Source organism: Hoplias malabaricus, chromosome 5, assembly GCF_029633855.1.
Source record: "Hoplias malabaricus isolate fHopMal1 chromosome 5, fHopMal1.hap1, whole genome shotgun sequence".
Taxonomy (NCBI): domain Eukaryota; kingdom Metazoa; phylum Chordata; class Actinopteri; order Characiformes; family Erythrinidae; genus Hoplias; species Hoplias malabaricus.
In genome coordinates this window covers 41569244-41588545 of record NC_089804.1, presented here as the reverse complement: position 1 = coordinate 41588545, position 19302 = coordinate 41569244, and the positions used below count along the sequence as shown (strand labels likewise).

Here is a 19302-nt window from a genome sequence, read left to right as displayed (position 1 = left end):
CTGACATTGTTGCCCTACCTCATCCCAAAGCTGAGATATAGGGACATGTTGTGCTGCATAAAGTCTATAACTGTAAATTTATGATTGGATTCCTACTTCCAGTGAAGCTAGGTAAACACATGAGTAGAAGGGTGTGATCAGAAAAGCCTAGTCAGTCCAATATATCCTACATTGCATCTGTATTTTGCTTAATTGCACGTACAACAAGCTCATAATTTTAATTCCAATATATTCAACACCAATAAACCTATTGAGATAAAATCCCAGTTATGTTAGTCTTCATATCTCAGCTTTGGGATGAGATAGGCTGAAAATAATCACACCCCTGTGTAAGTGAGGGCCTCCTTAATCAACTACGTTTGGAGGAAATCTGAGATGGTCAAAAATTTTGTCTCAAAAAAACACAAAGGGAAGTATTTTAGTATTTTTTTGGGTGAAAAATGTGACCTCCTCAAACCCACACCGTGTGTCAGGGAGGTCCTGATGTAGACAGTGGTGTGGTTATTTCCACTCTACCACATCCCAAAACTGAGATATGGGGACATGTTGTAGCCCATAAAATGTATAGCGTTTTGATAGTAGCTGACAGGCTCAGGTTGTAAGAACAGAGTAATGATGTACTAAAGTTTATTAACATCCTGATCATGGATCATTCTTTAAACAGCATGTAGACACCTTAAAGCAATAAAAGAAATGGAACACTTTTGCTTGAAATGCGTCAAAAAGTGCAGCCACACCCCTAATGTGTCCCAAAACCTGTACATTTTGTGCTGTATTGGAGGTATAATGAGCTGATTGGTTTAAACGCAATTGAGCATAATTAAACAGCTTTAGAACTTCTTAATTAAATTTCTTTAGAACTTAGTCTTCTTTTCATTTAGATCAGTACACACTATTCCAGTCAGTGTGGTATTCCCATACTGGGGGACTTCACTTTCCGCTGCAAGAATTTAAACTGGGAAAGTCCTCAGTCCTGAAGACGATCAAATTAATGTAACGTCAGCACAGAAAGCTGGTGGAGATTTAAGCTCTGCCAAACTATTTCATTCTGTTTTCACCAAAATATGGCAGAATAAATCAGGCCATGATTCTCCTCAGGAAATAGCGCTGAGTGGGGGGAGAGATGATGAGACCTCTCATTTCCTGGTGCCATTAACTGGAAAAAGCTACTCAACTGTCCATAGGTTTGAGTGAATGTGTGAGTGTGTGTCGCCCTGTGAAGGACTGGCGCCCCCTCCAGGGTGTGCTCCCGCATTGTGTCCAGTGATTCCTTGTTGGAACCCGCCGCGACCCTGAACTGGAGAAGTGCTTACAGTCACTGAATGAATTAATGTTTTAGGAAGAAGTCAGGTACATTTTATTGCTTCCTACAAAAACTACACATTTCATTAAATGTTAAACAGCTTAATAAATGCATATCTCCAAAATGGTGCTTTATACAGAAGAAACAATATGTTCAGATTTTAATTCCAAGCAAATTTGGACTACAATTGATCCATTCTTAACGAAGGTGGGGCATTCCTGAGGATGAGAAGCTGAAAAGGGGGATGACAAATAAGAGGAAAAGCTGATATCCCTGTTGTAATTGTCTAACGTACTGTACAGATACACACTGTAAAATTCCAGACGTAAAAACTATTTTAATCGGAAATTCAGTAAAGGAACAGTGGCCCCTGACTTCTGCACAGCACTAGTGCATACCACTGCTGTCCAGAGGACACTCATGTATTTGTTATTTTCATTTTTCTTCATCACCTGAACATATCAGCTCTTCTCCTTACCATGAGTAAACATTTCAAGACGAATGGACATCACAGACATGTTTCCAAATGGCTGTAAAACCATGTTTACATCAATTATTTTAAAATATACAAATGTATATAACTTTTTTTAATTATTTTATTATTATTTATATAAAAATATATAGTTATCTTTTTAGAGAAATATGTTTCTATTTGAATATTGACAATATGTAATAAATTTGGGATTGCCAAACATTCTTGGAAAAAAAGGACTACGTGTTAGATATTATAAATAAAAAAGGTTAGTTGCATGTATAGAACGTATGTGTTTTAGTTTTTTTTTCTTTGTCTCTCAGCTGACATCCTTCACTATAGGTGCTGGGTGTACCAATTTGCAGGTGCCATGATCTGCACTACAGTGACTGCTGTGTATGAGGTGGCGGGTCTTGGAACATAAAAAGGCCAGTTGGGAAGGAGCTGGGTGTGGAGGAGCACTATAGTTTGCTCGAGACTTTGTATGCCGGTTGTGATTAATAGGAACTGTGTTTTCATGTGTTTCTTTCTGTGATGTTTTCTTTGTGTGCTCCCCACCATTCTCATTCTCTCTCTCTCTCTCTCTCTCTCTCTCTCTCTCTCTCTCTCTCTCTCTCTCTCTCTCTCTCTCTCTCTCTCTCTCTCTCTCTATATATATATATATATATATATATATATATATATATATATATATATATATATATATATATATATATATATATATATATATATATATATATATATATATATATATATGCTCCAGCCATTTGAAGAGTGGACAGGCAAGCTCTGGGGGTATATATACATATTATGGTTAGATTCAATAGGTAAGCGTTGGGTGCCACCTGTGTATTTATGTTAGATTTAATTTTGGGCCAGGTAGATTACTTTTGTTATTTTCTTTTCTTTGGCACCATCCAATGTCCACCTTTACTATTACCGTTTTCCATAATTGTGTTTAACAATATAAGCTGTTTACATACACCAAATACTATTATCTTGTTTTTCTTTTACTTCTATTTATATGTATTTGGATCATACCATCTGTCTTCCATAACTAAGTAAACTTGTGTTTTCTTTATACTCATTTATTACTGTGGCGTTTTTCCTTGCGCTCGCCATACACGGGTTACAAAGGTGTTGCCTCCTCATTATCCCTAGCTATTTCACCTTGAGGAGCGTAAAGTAGGGTGGAGTTACATTATTATCACTAAAGGTACACGGTCAGACATGTTGCCACTGTGGTGGTACCCTCAAAGGGAACCTATTTGTACTTTTAATTAGGGAACATCATTGTACCTTATTTTATTATAATTGTAGATTTTATAATTGTGTTTATCATACGCCCCGTTTCATCTCCAGGACTTTTATTATGTTATATATATATATAATGAAAAATTACAAACATGTATCTCTCAAACATCTCAAACACACGTGTGAGTGTTATTGCCGTTTAAATACTTCTGGCTTAAACTAATCTTCTGAAAGGACACATTACAAACAGTAGATGGCAGTATGCGCCTGAAAGTTGTTTTGTCCGCCTTTGGGAACAACGAAGAGGAGGAGGACAGCTTCATCAACATTGCAGCCGAGACGCTACAGCGCTTACGGTTTAAAATGGCTAAAATTGAGTATTTGAATTCTTTCTTTATTGAGCGGTTAATGGCGGTTGCTGGGGACATATTTGAAGCGGTTAAAGACACTGTTGCTGAGTACCAGGAGGAGATAGAGCGAACTGAACAAGAGAATCGCCGCCTGAAGAGAATCCTGACCGAAGTAAACATTAAACTCAATAACTTCAGTCCTAGCAGCGAGAAAATAACAGCGGCTTCACCAGGTCGGTGCTCTCGTAATTTACCGCCTTCACACACGTTAAGTTAAGCTTAGTATTCCTCATAAATATACGTTTTGTCATGAATACATCAGGGATTTTTGATTGGCTTTTAGTTGTTGAGTGAACCTGTCCTTCAGCTTCAGCCGTGTGTCAGGAGGCTGATAAACTCGCTCAATGTTGATATAATAAAGCTGTTCCATGATCGGACTGACTGAATGAATGAATAATTTAAAGAAACACTACCCAATATTTTTACCTTAAAATTACAGCTTCAGAATCATTGTGATGCCTCACTGACCAGTAATAAGGAGAACAGCCTTTCTCATGGCTGCTCTGTGCTCAGCACTGTAGAAACTGCACTGAAAAGCTCTAGCATCTGACAAATTTTAATAGAGGAAATGAATGCTACAATGAATGAATGAATGAATACTTTTTCCCTCCAAACATATTTCTGATATTACGTTTCTTTGTATGCTCATTTTCTGCCTTATTCTGTGATTGACTTCAGATCTTCCACTCACCAGTTGCACTGATGAACAGAACTCCAGCCAGGATCCACTTGACTCAGAGTCCTCACCAGGCCACCTTACCACCATGTGGCAGGGAGAGGGAGATGAACCACAGTCAGCGCTGAACAGTGCATCCACCAGCATTTCTCCTGGTAAAAAGAGTGTGTGTGGTGAGTATTTGTTTTCTCATTTTTAAAGCAGCTAACACAAACTACAGGGATAGTGGCTGGTAGAGTTAAGCCTGGCTCACACTACAGGATTTTAAAAATCCTAACTGATGTTGACAACGTGAGACACCCCATCCACCCTGAATGAACACCACATACCGACAGACAGCTCCGCTCCTCATCTTTCAGGCCTGACGTTAATGTGGCGTTTCACACCTGAGAGTCGGAGTTCAACACATCAGGGTGGCCCTGACTGCTCTGGGAGGGGTAAGAGTAGTAAAGACTGGATTTTAGACTACCCACACTACAGGAGAATCTGGGAAGATAATCGTTTACAATCTCCTTAAAATCGTGGTCCTCTTGCGATTGGTGGAAGGACTGGATCTGCCTCAAAATCGACCCTGATTATCCTGTAGTGTGGGCCAGGCTTAAAGGAAATCAGTATTCAGAGACCTCTAATATAACGGTTTAATTTCTTGTATGTGCATTTGCTTCAGGCAATCAAACGTTTCACGCAGATCCTCAGGAGCCACCACACTTCAGCCAAGATCCACTGGACCCAAAGCCCTCATTTATACAAGTCAAGGTGGAACTTTCCACTATGAATCAGGAAGCGGAACTGCAGGAGCCATTGCCTGATTCTTCTGCATCCCCCTCTCCTTCTGGTAGAGAGTCTCCCTGTCTTTTATCAGGAAACACTATAAAGGGAGAAAAAACAGACAATGATCTACATAACACAGGAGCCACTATCAAAGTGGAGCCACAGGACATTGACTGTGAGAACACACCACCACCGGGGATACAAAGAGAAGATGGACAAGACTTAAGAGACGATGAAGGCAACTCTTATTTCCGGTCCAAGATGCCATTGGATCACGTTTCTCCGGCTGAAACCCGTCCTCAAAAACAGACTGAAGTTTTTTTTCGCTGCAAGTATTGTGGAAAGTTTGTTGCAAGTAGGGGGCGGCTTAAACAGCACCTGGTGGTGCATCAGAAATCAAGACCTAGACCATATCGCTGTGACTTGTGTGGGAAGAGCTATTCTTACGCATATGTGCTTGAAAACCACCACAGGACTCATACAGGAGAGAGACCATATCATTGTAGATTTTGTGGGAAATGTTTCAAACAGAAGGGACACCTGAGTAGCCACGAGAAAATTCACACTGGTGAAAGACCGTATGGTTGTTTGATTTGTGGGAAGAGGTTTATTCAGTCGTGTCAAGTTAAGAGACACGTTCGTAATCATCATCAGGATAAAAAACAGTTCTTGTGAAAACAGTCAGTTCATGCATTTGTCAGTATAACATACATTAGTCACTAAAGAAGTAAAACAATCTTAAAATAACCATTCGAGGCTCACACAGCTTTAGGTGAGCTACTGCCATAACAAATAAAAACATTAAAAATGGCACCACTCTCAGGCCTTTAAAGATCTCCTGATTAACCAACTACATTCAGCTGTAATGATGTTTCAGCTCATGGCCTTCATCAGATGAAAGAAAAAAGGGCCATGCTTTGCTCACGGACACAGGGAGAACCCTCCTCACCGACTTGAAACCACAGCCCTGGACCTTGGAGCTGTGTGACAGTGTGGGCTCAGCTTCAGGAGATCTGCAGGGGGCGTGTTGCATGGACCAAATTTTTGTTCATAAATTAATGACAACAGTGAATTGTTTTTTTTTTTTTTTGACTCGCTCAACCTCTGATGAACTAATGTTGTATTAATTAGATAAGCTTTTTTTGTTTGTTTGTTTGTTTTTAACTTGAATAAATACATGTTGGGAGAAGGACCATACCCATACTCCTCCTCTCCATCATTATGCACCATATAAAACCACTCCTCTCCCCTCACCTTCTCGTGATGAAAATGTCCACTTGACCTTTGCTCGGCAGAAGGGTGGGGTCCGGTTTCAAGTCTCACCAGCAGAAGCTGCCCAGACCCCGAGTATAACTGTTTAGACGTGGAAGGACAAATCAGACAGAGACCAAACCTACAGCGGCACTACGCTCCACTTTTATATTTTTATACAGTATATTTTAATTTCAGAATGCTTTAATCACAAAAAAGCGGATAGGTCCTGCCACATCGTTGTAGAATGTGATATTCATATTGATATTATTTAGATCTTAACACTGATATTATTCTGAAGTGGGAGGAACATTAGCTACTAATACAAAATAAAAGATGATGTCTGGTCTTCATCATACCTGGTCTATAGATGTTTACCCCTTTACAGTTGGCTTTACGACAGATGCTTTATCAGGTTACTTTTTAAAGGTTTCTTACAGATAATGCCATGAAAATCATCGCTGTGTCTTACTGAGTGGTTACACTGGCACCGAGTGGAAGTAATTAGTGTCACAAACAAATAAAATAATTAAGAGTGCACTCATCTCAGACGAGAAGTTATCACCCACTGATTTTAGTTGATGTTTAAATCCAGTTGAATTTAGCTTCAGATTTATTTGAGTTCTACCAGATATTGAATTCTCTGTTACCTGGTCGAATGACTTAGTTGTTTCAGTTTAAGCCGGTCAATCATAGTGTTAAAAAACAAAATAAAATAAAAACTAGGGTCTACGTTTTACTAGCCCAAGGTGGCAACATTTTCCATAAATTAAAAAAAAAAAAGATAAATACTGTAATCTGAAATAATTGGTTAGATTTCTGGCCCCAGTCTTTGGCCTCACAGTCTCCTGTTGATAGTTTAAAAACTCAGAAAGACACAGAAGAACCTGGGAATTTTTAAATAAGAGATGACAAAGGTATGTTGAGTTTGTACATTTTATTTGGATGAATAATTACATGAATAACAAGTGTGCATTCATAAAGGATTTCTATGATGAAAGTAAAAGATACATTTGCAAAAGGATTGTTTAAAATGTAAATAAGCTGTAAGTTTGTGAGTTCAGGAGCCAAAACATTAAGATGCTACAATTAAATCCAACATAATAACACACAAAGTTCAGCTTCAAATAATTTTACTGCAAAATTTAGGCAAAAGCATTGTTCGGTTCTTAATTATTTTAGTTTAAATGATAAACTCTTAAGCATACATGAAAAGAACAATATAAACCAACAAATATACACTTTAAGGACTTGTACTCAAAAGAGTACTGTTCCTCAACTACTACGACACATCTCAGTCACATCTCAGCTGTATCAAATTGGCTAGGTTTTGTCTGATATCAGAGTAAATAACCTCAGCATTTCTTGGTTACAAACTGCAAACCAGATAATTGTTCTGAATAGGATAAATGTTACATATCACACACGATGCACAGTTATTTCAGTTAGTTACCAGTTTAGTTAGTGACTAAGACACAAGTTATATGCAACCAAAAATAAATGAACATGAACATATGGATCAGAACATCAGAATCATGAACATATCATGCTATTTACACTTTCAGCTATCATGCACCTTTCATAATCTATTCAGATTCCTCTTATCTAAAAAAACATGTTATTTATGAGACACTCATAAATTGTTGATGTCTAATGGCAATAAAGTAAAAAAAAATCAGATCAGTCTTCTGATTAGGCTTGTGAATCATTGTATATATTATGGACCCATACTAAAAATGATGTCTATTGAGCAATGAAGTGGATTGTGCACAGCTCTGAATATTCCCTATATATTAGAGGCTCATCTTATAAATTACGCATGAATTTGTTTGTAATACTGCATTAAAATATCTTGTTAAAAACAAAAATGAAAAAACATATTTAAAACTGTACAGTGGGTGTAAATTTAGGGAGATACTTTAATGGCTGGTATGATCTGTCTTTAGTTCCCTAAATATTTTCATTTCCTTTGCATACTTGGAAAAATGTTTACAGCATTATTAGCCATAAGCTATATACACAATATAAGCTTTCTAGGCATTACACAGAGAATCACATCTCAAAAGGTTTCTTCAGTAAATGCTTAGTCAAAGATAACATTGTCAAACATTGACCTCAATATTTTCATCAGTAAATTGTCTTCTGTCACTTCTCTGTCCATGGTCATGACAATTTTGTCATCTGTGTAGAAATACTCTCTCTTCCATTGTTCCTTTGGTCTTCTCAACCTCAAACATGCCGCAAGGTGCACAGTGGCTTTTACTTCTTTAATCATAAGTATGTATGACACCCCAAAAAGTAACACATAGAAAGGGACTTGTGTTTCACTTTCTGGATGATCTCTTGGCATAGTGAATGGGATGATGATGCGGTTTCTTTTAAAAAAAAAATCCTTTACATAGTTTCTTAAACTTCAGCCATGCACGGTCTTCCTTTGGGTCCATAGATCCAAGTAAAATATTTGGGATGTTATGGTCAGATCTACGCATTGAATTCCATCTGTTGGGAAGATCATCATAGACAATCTCATTCCTTCCCTCTATCCTGCGGAATTTTCTGTCTGTAAGTTCGATGTCTCCTTTAGCAATGCCATATGCAACTTTTGCATTAATAGCACAGTCCCATGGAGAGTATAGGATGGTGTCAATGATGGAATCTGTGGGTACAAGGACCGATGGTGGGCAGAACTCATTAGTAATACAACCATGAGCCACAAACACAATGTGTAATTCTTTAAGATGTCTCTTAAAGAACGACTTCTTTGTTTTCTTTGCAAGCTTTCCAAGCAAATGATCCCTAGCAAACCGTAGAAGATTCAGCAGCTGAATCTGATGTTCTTCCACCTGCAGCCAGGAAACAACGACATTGTTGCAGTAAGTTGCTATGATGTAATCCAATACTTTCTTTCCAAATTCATCCATGTCAAAGGAGTATTCTCCCAGGTCTTTAATAAGCGTCTTCAATTCGGATAGTTTTCTGATGATGTCCCTGTAATGATGAATGTTGAACAGTGGAATTAGCTTTACAATTTTAATGCTACATTAATAGTAGATGCCTGTGTATTATGAGTCACTCATGATTAAGATGCTTTAGGCCTATGCTGTAAGAAAAGGAAGTAACATCTTGCTGAAGGCACCAAACCAGTAAGCAGAAGTGAAATTGTTCACACTGTTCACCAGGAAGAAATACAATATTAAATATAGATATCGATACATAGGACAAATATAATTATTATAATATATGTATTACAATATTTTCTAAGGTATGTCACTGAAGAATTACAGTCTATTCATTTGTGATACATATTTAGATTATAGACATTGTATATTAGGTGCACAAAAATAACTAACATTTCATGTCTCATATAATTGTAATTCAAAATTGAAACATTGTGCCATTCTAGTCATTTTATTACAAACAAATTAGCCTTAAATGTAGCTTATTTAAATATGGTTTAATTCAAATATAATCAAAAATGTAAGTATCTTAATTCAGTAGCAGATAATTCGACATGTTTCAAGCATTAATTAATGAACATCGCAAAAATATCTGCATTATATCATGAATAAAACGAAATTATTTGTGAATGAAATAATGTCACCTGATAGAACTGATTCATTTAAACAAAAACATCTATGAATATATTAAATAATTTATAATCATATTAATATAAACTAATAATGAGATATTTACTAACTGGATTCAAAAATAGTTCACTTGCTAGTATTCATCAAACAAAATGAATGGCTGTACCTCTGTTCATTCAACTTTGTATTTAGTTTATCTGCATGCTCCTCCATTGTTCTGACTGCATCTAGCAGGGATTTTCTGGCCTCTGTCTCATGGCATCCTGGATCATTTAAGTTCTGAATGTAGTCATTTAGAGACAAACCTGGACCTAAAGAAGAATCAGAAACCTAGAGAAAGGTACACAATTCGTCACAAAATCATGGTAAAACAACTTACAATTACTGTAAATATTTAAAAATTGTAAAAATTACTATTTTTTTACTTGTTTGTGTTGACTTTTAAGAGTCATGGATTCAGAGCTAATATTTTTAAATGCCAGTAACAGATTGGTAGTCTGGGTAGGGCACATGCAAGAATTTTCCAGAGCATAACAGTTAATGAATATGTAAATATGTACAAATAAATATTCAAAATTAGGAACCACTGAGACAAAAACACATTGTGTGACTATTTCTGTATTTGTTTTCTATATTATTACCCAGCACATGTAGTTACACTGATCAGCCACAGCATTATGTCCACCTCCTTGTTTCTACATTCACTGTCTGTTCTTTCAGCTCCACTGACCACACAAGGGCATTTTGTTGTTCCACAATTAAAAACTGGATACTATAAGTTGCTCTGCATACTTTGTTAGCCTTATTTCACCCTGTTTTTACTGGTCAGGACCCCTCCCCCCCAACAGAGCAGGTATGATTTGGGTGGTGGACTATGCTCAAACAAGGTGGTGGTCAAAGTTATTGCTGATCATTGTAAATGACCCATGATGAGATGAAAGCTCCTGAGTAATGAATTTTGTTGCTTACCCGAAATGTTTGTTCAATGATGGTTTTCATGCTGATGGACACCTTAAAGGAAAGTTCCAGTAACCCATTCTCAACCATCATGTTTGTGGCATTTGAAGATTTATCTCCATCTAATGTTGACTGATGAAAGCGCGTGGCCTTGTTGAAGCTCCTGAGAAGGTCCTCAGGCACTTTCACTTTATCTCTTCGGGCCAGGGCAGCCATAATTTGAGTGTTTAACTCACACTCATCATCATCAGAAGAGTCTGTGGAGGAATGAGCCTCCATCTTGCGCCCACTACATTTTTCTTTCAGTGCTGTCAGCTTCCTTTGGATGTCATCTTCAATCTTCTCAACTTTTTTAATATCTGTAGCTTCTGACAAGTCAGACTCTGTCACCTCGGAGGGATAACTCACTGTGCTTGCTGCTGCAATTACAGGAAAAGCCAGAGCAGGTGGAAATACTGTGGCAGCTATAGCTGCAGTACAAACGGCTGCAGCTCCTGCAATTCCTTGAGCCATTCTAATGCTTTGATGACTCTCTGGTTGTTGTGCTAGAGCCAAAAGGTCCTTTGCACAGGGTTTCTGCTCCTCTAGCCACAAGAAGAGCAGTTCACACAACCTATCTGCGTCTTCCATTGGAAAGAATTAAAGGTCAGAAGACTCTGAAATGAGAGAGAAAAGACTCTGAAATGAGAGAGAAAATTAACATAAGACAAGTGATGAATTCGGTAAAACAAGCCCATCATTAACTCTCCAATCAGTACTAATTTATATATTTAGTGACTGTGTAATGCAGTGCAATGTGCAACAATTGCTAATTATTGGTGAATTCTACTGTTATCTTACTTCCTTTTTACAATTTTCCTTATTTTTCTGGTTCAAATCTTAATCTTCTAACATATGTTTGAAATATTGAAACAAGTTTTTGATCATTCGAGTGGTTTAGGTATTATAGATTTTCCCCTATAATGACTGGCGAAGGGGGTTAGTACAACAGCTTTTTAAGACCACAGCACTGGAATAAAAATTAGAAAATAAAATCTGAATTCTGAGAATAATCTTGGAATAATTTGCTGCATTTATAATGGGGCAGACACAACCACAGTGTAACTGAGGAATGCAGTGTGTTTCTGAAGTCATACTGTGGTATAGATTTCAGGAATAAATACACTTCCACATCAGGATCAGACTGTGATTAATAATTAAACTATGATGGAGTTGAAAAAAAAAACAAGATTCCGAGAATAAAGTCAGAATTCTGAGAATAATCTCGGAATAATTCAATGCGTATAATGGGGCAGACACAGTGTAATTGAGGAATGCAGTGTGTTGCTGAAGTCATACTATGGTATAGCTTTCAGGAATCAACACTCAGTTCTCTTCCACATCAGGACTACAGTGTGATTAGTGTTTAAACTCTGAATCAGTGCACGACCCACGGCATGTAGTTTCACAGGATACAATTATCCATCCATTATCTGTAACCGCTTATCCAATTTAGGGTCGCGGGGGGTCCAGAGACCCTACCGAATCATCCAGTCCTTCACAGGGCAACACAGACACACACACACATTCACTCACACCTACGGACACGTTCGAGTCGCCAATCCACCTGCAACGTGTGTTTTTGGACTGTGGGAGGAAACCAGAGCACCCGGAGGAAACCCACGCGGACACGGGGAGATCACACCAACTCCTCACAGACAGTCACCCGGAGCTGGAATCGAACCCACAACCTCTGTGAGCTGTGTGACTGCGACACTACCTGCTGCGCCACCGTGCCGCAGGATACAATTAATGATCATGAAAATGATGGATCCAGAGCGAGTGGAACTCCGGCGCCCCCACAAGGCTCGTTACAACTCGGACTCGTACAATAAACTAAAGCCTTATGCGTCACAGTCAGGGGCTGCACTGATGAGCTCGTCATGTCGTGTGGATGTGTTTAATAAATAATTCTGTTCACTTCACTGACTGCTTCTTTCACAACTCACTCATGGCGCACAGAGTGTGAGTCTGTCTACATTTTATAATCGATAATAACCCAAACAGTGTTTCTCTAAATATTCTCATTATATTCTCTGAATTATACAGACCTTTTATATTCAAATATTCCGAGATTTTTCTCAGAATTATTCCGAGAATATTCTCAGAATTCTGACTTTATTCCTGGAATCTTGTTTTTTTCCAACGCAGTGGCCCCTAAAACTCCGTGGTAGTGCAGCCTTTTCTCCCAAAACCTCCCTTTTCTTTGTGAGCTCTATGTTAAAGACAGAGCTGTAAGTGTCTCTTCCGGCCACCAGGGGGGGGGGTGCTCGAATCACGCACACCAGTAATTAGGAGTGACTCCTCAGCTGTGCGAGGACTATATAAACCCAGGAGTCCAATCTCGGTGCTGGGTTTTGTTAAACTTTGAGCCAAGTTCCCTGCCGGTGATTTGGTATCTGAGGACGGATCCTGTTGGCTACACCCCCTGTCTTTCTTTGTGAAGGTACCTGTGGTTTCACAGCCCTTCTGTTTCGAGTCTATCTCTCAGCTGCGTTCCTCTCGTGCGCTGATGGTCTGCGTTCGAATCCCACTGTTTATTCGGAATTGGTATATAATCTGTTCTGAGTCCTAACTGTTTTACACAAGGGCCCACTGCCATTATTAGGGCATGATCACCGGTTAATTGTTAGTCTTTTTACCCTGCTGACCCGGGTTTGAGTCCTGCTCAGAGCAGGTCCCCATTGTTATGGGTGTTTTATTCTTTAGTATTAAAGAATATTAAAAAGTCAACAGATGTTTCACTCTAAGCGAAAATTGTCCAGGTCTCACGAGATCTCCAAAGAGAACTAGACAAGTGCTGACAAAATGAGTTTATCTTCATGAACCATGTTTATACAGCTTCATACCGAAAATAACAACATACAATTGTCTTTATGTTCATTTAGGAACCCTGCAATATATGTCTGATTACATTTTAAGTTGGGATTTGCATATCACGGTCCACGTAACAGCCAACATTAAGCACTACTTCTGCAGTCTGAACAAGTGAACAGTTGCATATATTGGTTGAAAAACAAAATAAATCAAATAAAAACTGCTAGCAGGATTTTTAATAACCAAATTAAAAGAATAGAAACCGTTGCACGTACAGATCCCACTGTCCTCATTATAACAAAGTGTATCTTTATGAGAGAGACAGACTGGGAGAGTGTGTTAGTAGAAGCCTGGGAGTTGGTTATGTTGATGTGTGTGTGTGTGTGTGTGAGAGAGAGAGAGATGGGTGTGTGTCAGGCCCCCAGGGTTTGCCATTCCTGATTACGACACGGTCCTAGTTCTCTTCTACGTAGAATGGACTTATGTCTTATTTCCCATAATCTTTTGACTGACTCGTAATGATGCCTTCTGGTGTTACATTCAAACCTTCAAACTTCTAGTGGTTCTTCACTTAAGTTTTTATAGATAAAATAATTAAAAATGATCATGCCCACTGTTCATTTGTAAAAGAGTACAGTCAATGTCTGGCTCAAGAAATCAATATTAGAAAATGGCTAAATGCAGAGAAAATGACACTGCTGGAATAAGCCAGAAATATGAGGAGATTATTATTTATGATTTACACTATAGCATATAATTACAGTGTTTTAGAATGCATATTATAAAGACAGTTTATGATTAGAAGATAATTCTCCCGTAATGGTGATAACTAACTCCAAACTGATCACAGCAGGCTCTAACTATCTTTTAGTCTTACATCTGTGCATCAAATTAAAAACATCTCCATTCTGGGCAAGACTCTTCTATTCTTACATTTTTTCTTTTTTTGGGAGGAGGGGAGTGGTGTTTAACAGCACAGCACCTACTGTACGTTTTTTTGAGCGGCACGCCGGAGATTTAGGGACAGAGAGATTAGTCTCTAAACATACTTAACAAATGCATAAAGCTTAATCCACAAATGAAACACAGATATATTTCACCATTCACAAATAAATTCTTCCCAATCTGTGTCTCACGGTCTGCAGTTTGTATAAATACAGTTACATTCATAAATACGTGTGTTTGGTTTTTATAGACATATCATAATCTTATGTGAAAAATAAACACATTTGTTGTGGTCCAAGCCATTAACGTGTCCAATTACTAATGAGTTAAACACCAAAGAGGAGTTACATCGAAGTTGCACTGAATCATTATAATACATTGAAACATTGTCTACAGTGTAATGCGTTCAAAAGCAGATTAGTCCTCTCTGAAATTATATATAAAGTCTTATGATTTGAAAAGACTAATTTATTTCCCATTAGAATTCAAAAATCAATTAAAATGTTATTAAGATATATATATATATTACTATATTCAGCAAATGTAGTTAATACCCTCCGCTGTATGAATATGAGGTGAAATAATTCCAAATACCTTTTAGGCAGAAACTCCTTCTGTTTTCTCTTCTCTGCTGAAAAAGAGAGATTTGAGAAACTGATCGTTTACAAAGTAAGAAATGTTTGAATCAGTTTTCAAAGTGATGTTGTCTTCTCTGTAAAACAGGAAAAGCAATCGCATGAAAATGAACAGGTTTCGGTAGAATTTTTACTCTTCCTGTTGCTGGTTTCTGTGGAACAGCTAAAAGGAGCAATCATCTGATACTTAGAGGTTGAGACGCCCTAGAACAAGGGTCCTCAAGCTTTTTAAGCAAAAGGCCAACTCACAGTTTTTCAGTCTTTCCGGGGGCCGGACTGACTGCGGTCACGCCATCTACACTACACTATTCATAAGAAATGGAATTTAAATGACGTGACCGAGTCACTGCAATAGGACAATGTGAAATGCAATCTACACACGTCATTACTTTTCCACTAACATGAAGAATGCATGCCAAAATGAAAAGCAAAAGCACTATTTTATTGTTTAAAGTTGCTTGAGCTCTTTACTTAAAACCAATACACGAGGATTTGCTTTTTAAAAATTAGATATTGAATTAATGTCAGAATTTAATACAATCACCTCGAAATGTAATCAGTTCACAACTGTTTTGCATGTGGTACTTCAAAAATAAAGGTCTCAATTACAATTTCAATTTTACAATTTGCCTTGTATTCATCTACACAGACGGTGTCCTACCAAAGATGTGCCTCTTCCCACTCACGTCTGTAGTTTTGCAAGCATTTTCACTTTTGGGGACATGGTGGAGTATCGGGTGTAGTGGACATTTTTAAAAGGTGTGGGTTTTGTGATAGGGCCACGGCATTGAAAAAAAATTCAGAGAATAAAGTCAGAAAAATCTCAGAATAGTTTGGAGAAAAAAAGGTCAGTATATTTCAGAGAATAAAGTCAGAATATTTAGAGAAACACGGTTTCTATCTGTGCGCCACAGAGTGAGTTGTGAAGGAAGCAGTGGGTGAAGTGAACAGAATTATTTATTAAACGCCATTCCATCCAGACAACGACTAACCCCCACCAGTGCAGCCCCTGACTGTGATGCACACGGGTTTAGTTTATTGTACGAACTCATGAGCCGTAATGCGATGTAGCCTCGTGGGGACGCTGGAGTTCCACTCGCTCTGGGTCCATCATTTTCATGATCATTAACTGTATCCTGTGAAACTACATGCCCTGAATAAACGGGTTCTTGCACAGATTCAGGGTTTAAATACTAATCACAATCTGGTCCTGATGTGGAAGAGAACTGAGTGTTTATTCCTGAAATCTGTACCATAGTATGACTTCAGCAACACACTGTGTTTCTCAGTTACACTGTGGTTGTGTCTGCCCCATTATACATGCAGATTATTCTCAAAATTATTCAGAGACTTTTCGGACAGAGATTTTATTCTCTGAATCTTATTTTATTTTTTCCAGTGCTGTGGCCTTAAAACACTGTTGTACTAACCCCCTTCGCCAGTCATTATAGGGGAAAAATCTATAATAACTAAACCACTCGAATGATCAAAAACTTGTGTCTGTATCACATTTTAGTGATGAGGGAAATTCTGTGGCTTCTTGATTAAAAGTCTGTAAGAAATGTTGGTTAATAAAAAGATAAAAGACAAAATGGAACCTTTCTTTAAATGGAGATTACTACTAAATGCCTCTGATCATGAGGACAACCATTAGCTCATAAGCCGCTGTGTATGTTTTTTTTTTGTGTATGGTTTTTTTTTTTACGTCTGAAAGAAGTTTACAGAGTGACACTCTTTTGCTCAGATTTAAACAAATTCTGCAAAAATGACAGTACGGCCCTTCACAGTGCAGATGGAATAATGACCCAAAAAAACTGAAAATACACACAAGAGCTTCTTAGAAAAGACTTTTTTTTATAAAATTCATTAGATGTTTCCTCAGCATTTGCTAACACTCCGGTCTGTGTGCATTTAGGAAAAAGTTCCTGTGATTGTACACATCCCTGGATTATTTAATGGGGAAAATGTCTCCCCCCAAAAGAGCTCAGGCTTTTTTTTCTGTAAACACAGACTGAAAGTGCTTCAAATCTAAACAGCTTCAGTTACAAATGAGTTTCTGTGGTAATTCAAACAGTGAATAAAAATGTAAAGACAATTTACACTTCAGACTACAGTCCCCTTTCATACTCAAACATACCACTCCACTTTAAAAGATGTGGAGCATCTGAATTTAAACAAACAGTACAAACAGCAGTTCCCCAGAATCATCTACAATCCCTTTAAGGAAAGAAATGGAATATCATCTGTCTGACCTTGAACAAGGGGAGCATGCTTTTTACAAATTTCATCTTTATAATTATATTAATGGTTATGTCATCCAGCTGTTTGAGTTTGTGGGGGGAACTATGTAAAAAAACAATGCAGTCCCTAAATGGTCATGTTTTAAAACATTTTGGATTGAGTCTTTGTTTCAAAACCAAAGAACAGCGGCTAAATTATGAACACCATTTCAGAATTTATTACAATTTGTAGCTTTAAATCTAAATTAACTTGTTAACCTCTTTACACCCACTACGTTACATCTCTGAATTTGCTCATCATGGTTTTATCACAACTTCTCCAGTCAAAATGTGATGACTTTTGCTCATTTTTAAAAATGTTCCTGTTTGTTTACATTGACTTGCACCAGGTCTGATTCTGAATTTGTCTTGAATTATTAACAGATCAGAGCACACAGATAGTGTTTTTCAGAGTGTGGATGAAGGTACAAGGCCATGGAAATGTCTGTGTGGGCCAGAGAAACCTGATCCTGTATTCTACTCAGAGCCGTGTGCACAAGTCAGCACTGCATACTAAACCTGAAAGACAAAGGGCTGTGGCCAGACTCTCACATTACCATTAACTGAAGCCACTGGCTCTCTGCTGTGCACCAGACTCTACACTGGATTTCCTGGTCCTGACAGCTCTGCAGTGACTTTAACCAAGGTCATTCAGACAGGTCAAACCTCATTGCAAACACCTGCACAGTGTGCCTGCCCTCCAGTGGTGGAAAGAAGTAGCGCAGATTGTGCTGTAGAATTAACCGATTTATTTTATTCCTTCATTTACTCATAAACTGCTCATCCAGTTGAGGGTTGTGGTGGGTCCAGAGCCTGTCCAGAATTACTGGCCACAAGGCAGAAACACACAATGGTCAAGGTGCCAGTCCATCACAAGGCACCACACAGTCACACACTAACGAGACAAATTTGAACAGCAAATCCACCTAGAGATGTGTGTTTTTGGACAGTGAGAGGAAACCCACACAGACACAAAGAGAGCACAACTCCTCACAGACAGTGAAGTGGGGTTCGAAACCACAACCTCAGAGCCCTGCCACCAATATAAATTTATGTTGTTTTTTATTCATTTCATGGGTTTATAATGTTGCCCCCCTAAGATTCACCTCAGGGAGCATGTGATCTGAGATAAAGAATAAAGAGAGCACACGTGTTGAGCTGATGTAAACTTCAGAAGAGGATTTATTTTTCTTCCGTGGTGCGCAGTTCTACTCTCTATCACTTGCGTATCATACGCCCCCTTTGGCAGACGGTGGTAAACCTCCGTGAAGCTGGCCCCTCATATGATGAGAAACGGAATAAAAACATCATTATGCACAATATAACACCACTCCTCTCCCCTCACCTTCTCGTGATGAAAATGTCCACATCATCGCCATCCGTCCTCCTCCTTTTCCAACACACACTTGACCTTTGCTCGGAAGAAGGGTGGGGTCCTGCTTCAAGTCTCACCAGCAGAAGCTGCCCAGACCCCGAGTATAACTGTTTAGACGTGGAAGGACAAATCAGACAGAGACCAAACCTACAGCGGCACTACGCTCCACTTTTATATTTTTATACAGTATATTTTAATTTCAGAATGCTTTAATCACAAAAAAGCGGATAGGTCCTGCCACATCGTTGTAGAATGTGATATTCATATTGATATTATTTAGATCTTAATACTGATATTATTCTGAAGTGGGAGGAACATTGGCTACTAATACAAAATAAAAGAAGATGTCTGGTCTTCATCATACCTGGTCTATAGATGTTTACCCCTTTACAGTTGGCTTTACTACAGATGCTTCATCAGGTTACTTTTTAAAAGTTTCTAACAGATAATGCCATGAAAATCATCGCTGTGTCTTACTGAGTGGTTACACTGGCACCGAGTGGAAGTAATTAGTGTCACAAACAGTGAATG

General features: G+C 38.2%; 1 protein-coding gene across 3 annotated transcripts in view; it reads left to right on the top strand.

The window, feature by feature from the left end:
* LOC136696301 (zinc finger protein with KRAB and SCAN domains 5-like) overlaps window positions 1–6103 on the top strand; it is an 11210-nt gene extending 5107 nt beyond the window's left edge. For 2 of the 3 annotated variants that reach the window (XM_066670564.1, XM_066670563.1), the window contains exons 3-4: window positions 4118–4288; window positions 4783–6103. In XM_066670564.1, the coding sequence (XP_066526661.1) occupies window positions 4118–4288; window positions 4783–5561 (950 nt within the window). In that variant the 3' untranslated portion in view covers window positions 5562–6103. Of the gene's footprint in view, window positions 1–3278; window positions 3613–4117; window positions 4289–4782 lie in introns of those variants that run through there. The other variant, XM_066670562.1, reaches the window with a different exon arrangement.
* The last annotated feature ends 13199 nt before the right edge of the window (window positions 6104–19302 follow it).